The 5,430-nt window shown below is 34.5% G+C and overlaps 1 protein-coding gene across 1 annotated transcript in view; it reads left to right on the plus strand.

Annotated features, from left to right (window-relative positions):
* GATM (glycine amidinotransferase) overlaps positions 1 to 4,333 on the plus strand; it is a 19,229-nt gene extending 14,896 nt beyond the window's left edge. Inside the window, exons 5-9 of the mRNA XM_072402433.1 lie at positions 657 to 794; positions 1,937 to 2,101; positions 2,196 to 2,259; positions 2,587 to 2,703; positions 3,594 to 4,333. Of these exons, the coding sequence (XP_072258534.1) occupies positions 657 to 794; positions 1,937 to 2,101; positions 2,196 to 2,259; positions 2,587 to 2,703; positions 3,594 to 3,706 (597 nt within the window). The 3' untranslated portion in view covers positions 3,707 to 4,333. The remainder of the gene's footprint in view (positions 1 to 656; positions 795 to 1,936; positions 2,102 to 2,195; positions 2,260 to 2,586; positions 2,704 to 3,593) is intronic.
* Positions 4,334 to 5,430: the final 1,097 nt, after the last annotated feature.

Below are 5,430 nucleotides of genomic sequence, written 5' to 3' on the forward strand. Positions count from 1 at the left end.
ATATATATATATATATATATAGTATGTTCTTTTTGTATGTAGGTTGTTTATATATATAATGACTGTGTGTCCATTGCCTAGATCATTCCTAAGCTGAGCAGGTTTAAATGCTAGTCACTGTTTCTCGTTTTTCCTCCACCTTTAGCTGTAGGCAATCCTATCATTCAGGATGATATACTGATAGGTGCATGCACAGACACAGTATAACTTTTACTGATTACCAATTTTGTTTAATTATAGGGTGCAGACAACAAATAATTCTAGTGTAGGAGATAAGCTCTTGTTGCCAATATTTGCAGGTTTGTAAATGAAACATACTGTATAGTTAATATATCGTACTTACAAATCAAAGCACCTCTGCCATTGGAATCATGCGTTTTGCTTAGTGTTGTCCTTTGTGTTTTCTCTGCTTAGTGTACATGTGCAAACTTTAAATTACAATAATGGTGCTTATGTACTTCAAACCTAATTTTTTTTTTTAACTTCTGTGTAATAAATCTGTGTGCAATGACACTGTTAAGCTGTGTGAATTATTGTTGTGTGTACATCACATACTTTATGTGATGGATGAATGCAGCATGGGAAATGCTGGGAAGGTCAGGAACTGCATTCATAATAAAGGCTGAATGTTGACTTTCTTAATGTGTGCCTTTCAGGAATACCCCATTCGTACTGTAGAAGACCGTCATAAACTGGCTGCTCAGGGGAAATTTGTTACTACAGAATTTGAGCCCTGTTTTGATGCTGCTGACTTCATGAGAGCCGGGAGAGATATCTTTGCACAGAGAAGTCAGGTACAGAGCCTCCAAATACCAGCTGTCTTTGTTCTTTATGTAATATTTCCCCTTATTTTACTTCATTTAAATTATAACTATATCTACAAACTAAAGAATTGCATCCAGACAATACCCTAATCTATATGATCACAATTTTTTATTTGCACTCACCTGTCCTCACCCGGACGCGACGCGGCCATCTTTTTAAAAATATGACAGTGATCAGGCAGGTAAGTATGTTTTAATGCGGAAGGGACATTGTCTGCAAAGACCTGCCTGCTCGCTCAAGTATCAAAGCAAAACTATAGTTCCACTTTAATATGCTAACATTATTATGTGTCATGGCCTCTAAAAAATGCCTTAACTATTGTAAAATCTCACATTTACCCCAGCAGGTGTGTCTAGGCTATTTTGTTTTTTGACAGTCTGTTTTATGGTGAATCAAGCCTTAATAACACACACAAACCCTTCATCACTGCTGTGCACAAAAGTTATACTAAGTAATGAAGTCCTGGGCAAATCAATATATTGGTTGTGTCTTTAATTGGTACGATAAAAGATTTTGCAAATATTTAAGAAAATAAAAAAAAATATCAGTTTGCAAACCTAAAAAGACATTTTAAAATAAACTGATCCTGGTAATAATAGTTTCCCTTTATTTAATGACACCTACTTTTTGCAGGTCCCATTGCTAAATGGATTGATTGATTCCCACAGTGAATATTTAATTTCAGCCACATATACTGCAAAATAACATTCCCCACAGGGTTGACCTGGCTACATTCTGCAAGACCCAGGACCCAGAACTATATATTGTTGTCTTAGATTTTTTAAGGTAACCAGAGGCAGATTTTTTACAAGGCCAGCTAGGCTTTTGCTATCATGTAGAATGCATAAGAGGGCTTAGCATAGGGTGATGTGCCCACGACCATCATCGCTTCCAACAATGACCTTCCACTATCATCATGGCTGCCCTCCCATAATCACCCGTTGAGCATGACTATCTTGCCTAGGGAAGAGAATAGTACAAATCCCGCCACAAGATGACTATGCTTTAAAAAAACAGGCAAAAAATATGAAATTGTCCAATGTATACATCATTTATTCAGTTTTTTCTGTATATATCTATGTGGATAAATCAATTTCCAATTTATTACTAGGTTACAAACTACCTCGGAATCGAATGGATGCGCAGACATCTGGCCCCAGAGTACAAGGTGCACGTTATCTCATTTAAGGACCCAAATCCTATGCATATTGATGCCACCTTCAATATTATCGGACCAGGCCTTGTACTTTCTAACCCAGATCGCCCCTGCCATCAGGTATGTAAAAGACTGTAGAATGAACCAACCAAGCACATGCTTGTTTCCTGTGATAGTGCACATTCTAATTTATGTTTTCTGTCTCTGTGATCAGATCGACTTGTTCAAGAAAGCTGGCTGGACTATTGTCACTCCCCCCACTCCACTCATCCCAGATGGTAGGTATTGATGTGTCTTCAAGCATGCTCTCATGTCATGATTTATGTAAATGCACATACCAAAATAACCTGTTTTGAGGTTTTAACATACTGACTGAAATAATGTTATAATTATTATAATTATAAGGTTATATGAAACTGATTAAACAGCGGTAGATGTAATCTGGACATCTTCTTTATTTGTTGCAAATGAAACAATAACATTCACCAATTTTTCACAGCTATTTAGTGTAAATTTTAAATAGCATAAAAGATCCACAGAAAATCCTGTATATGGTATGCCAATTCCTTTCTTTTGATATACTTATTCCTCTTTTTTTTATTTAGATCATCCTCTATGGATGTCCTCAAAATGGCTTTCAATGAATGTCCTAATGTTGGATGAAAAACGTGTAATGGTGGATGCCAATGAAACTTCTATTCAGAAGATGTTTGAAAATTTGGGTAAGTGTCCCCTGATCAATGCATTTCATAATTTAATTTAGCAAATACTGCTGTAGTTTTTGTCCAGGTGTACATTAACCTACATAAAAGCTCATGTTAATGTTATATATATATATATTTTTTTATTTTTAAAAGAGGAAATAACAAAAAAAGGATGGGGAAAACAGTACAAAGGGGAAATTTCAACCAACAAAGATTCAAACACTAAGTGGAACTTTTTATATTCAAATTATAACAATATCAAATGTAAACAAAACATGAAACTCACGAATATTTTTATTAACCCAGTGTATAAATAGCATAACAATGAGAGAAAAAGAAAAAAATATATACATCTGGATAAACCTCTAAATAGGAAATAACCCGAGGGGTTAACAATAGTTTTTAGAGCTCCAATCAACACATTTTATTTATTAAATATCAACCTAGCTAATAACAGCGGAAAGTCTACAAAGTGTATCCATATCATCTAATGAGAAATAAAGGATTTGAAACGATCTTCATCTAAAGCCCTAAGTTCTTCTATACTCAGTGTCATTCACTTTATCTATCAAGAGTGTTAGCAGTAGATAAGTACTTGTCTTCCAATAAAGTGAGATCATTTGCCTGGTCGCTGACAATAAATAGCAATAAATGATCTTTTTCCCGAAGGACACAGATCCTTGTTACATAGAAAGTAAATCTGCTTCAGTTGAGGTCTGAATATGGTTATCATCTAACCCCGAGCCTATCATGAAAAAAGGGTCCATGTTTACTGCCGTTATGTGTATCATTTGCCCTTTTTCTAATCATCTCTATAAAAATCTATATTAGAAATAAACATTATTTAAATATGTTTCTTCTGTTCTATTCAGGTTATTAATATATACATAATTTGTTTTAATTGGCAGGTATCTCCACCATTAAAGTCAGTATTCGCCATGCGAATTCCTTAGGAGGTGGTTTCCATTGCTGGACCTGTGATATTCGTCGCCGTGGAACTCTGCAGTCCTATTTCAGCTAAAAAGCTGGAAAAATAAACAGTAAAGAGCTTATAAGCACCTAGATCTGTAAACAAAGCAAATATCAAAACATAGCTTTCTTAGAACAGCCTGCTTCTAATTACAAGCTGGTGTTTAAGGGTTTAAACTTAATTATAAATTAGCTTAAAGACCAAAACAAATGCAGAGTGAAACTTTTCTTGCTCCAATGAGTTTCAACCTTTATAATTTTCAATTAGTAGCGAAGATCCATCCAAAATTGTCCAGGACTGCAAGGTGACACTAACATCAATGTACCACTTTTATCTGTCTACCTCTGTCTTATCATAAAAGGCAGCTTTTAATGTACCGTGTCATTTCTATTTCTTTTTTATGATACAAACATGTATTGGTTACACTCTAACAAATTATATAAGAATATATCTTGAAACATTGTACCCCAGAATATTAATTATGGTTCAGTATGTTGTTAAATATCCCGAAAGAGATATACAGTAAACTGCATGGTATGTGTGTGGATCATTAATTTACCCAACATTGTTACTGTTTTCTTCTTTTGCAGCTGTTAGAGCTAATGAATGTATAACTATTTTTGGGAAAAAATATAAGCAATATATCATTGTGCTTTGATTAAACACATGTCTATGCCATCACGGGTCATGTCTTTTTCTTTGAAAAAAATAAAATCCTTTTTATGTTATTTTTCATAAATATGTAGTTCAAGTTTCTGCAATATGAAAGGGAAACAAGATCAAATACTCAGATGTAGACATACATACATTGTCATTATTCAATTTTTTACTGACCTATTTGGAAAATATGGCAATACAAGCTAAAGAACGGTGGAAAATTAGGAGATGAGCAGGCCAAGATTGTAAAACGGCACTATAGGTGCTTAATAGACTAATGAGAAGAGATATACATCAGTACATGAGAGCAAAGAAGTTTTGTATCCAAACTCCTTTGAAATCCACACATTAGAAAAAAATATACCCATAAAACAACAATATCATCACCATATCATATAAACCTTGTATACTTATAGTAGTGATGCAAGTTTGAACCAGTAACCACTTAGCACAAGTTTTCCCCCACTAAAGGGCCAACCACCAGCAAGGCTGGGGCAGTAGACAAATGGCCTGTTTATATCAATATGTTCTTACAGCCGCTTGAAACAATTGTACAGGGTCTTATTCTTTATAAAAGACCGACCTTTTTCCTTTTCTACATAGGGGAGCTCTTGAAATAACTATGAGGTTTTAGGGGACCCCTTCTATAATTACTAAATCTACAACCCACAATACATTAGATGGTCATTGGGAAGAATGCCTTTTACATGACATGCTGGCACAACTCTTTTAACTACCTAGAATAAACTAGAGTTTATATTTCATTTCTAAAAACTTTTTTTAGCGGACCATCAATATTATCCACATATTAATTTCCACATCAACCACATATTCTAGAAGGATTTAGAAGAAAGGTAACTCTAAGAACAATAATTACTTTAAGTGGAAGGTTCCTCTCCTATAGAATTCAAATTGAGCGTTGAGTTTGCTGGGTGAACTTCAAAGAAAGTTAGCCAAACTCTTAACAAACAAAACTAGACCTCATTCACCCATTTCATCTTCTTAGCACTGCTTGTATTTTAAAGGTTTTTTTTTTTAATTAGTCCAGTCTGCACTTTGCCATCATCACTGCCCAACATAGATGGGTTCCTTCGTAGAAATTGAGCTTGGGAAGTTAT

The sequence above is a fragment of the Pyxicephalus adspersus genome, chromosome 2 (genome assembly GCF_032062135.1).
Source record: "Pyxicephalus adspersus chromosome 2, UCB_Pads_2.0, whole genome shotgun sequence".
Taxonomy (NCBI): domain Eukaryota; kingdom Metazoa; phylum Chordata; class Amphibia; order Anura; family Pyxicephalidae; genus Pyxicephalus; species Pyxicephalus adspersus.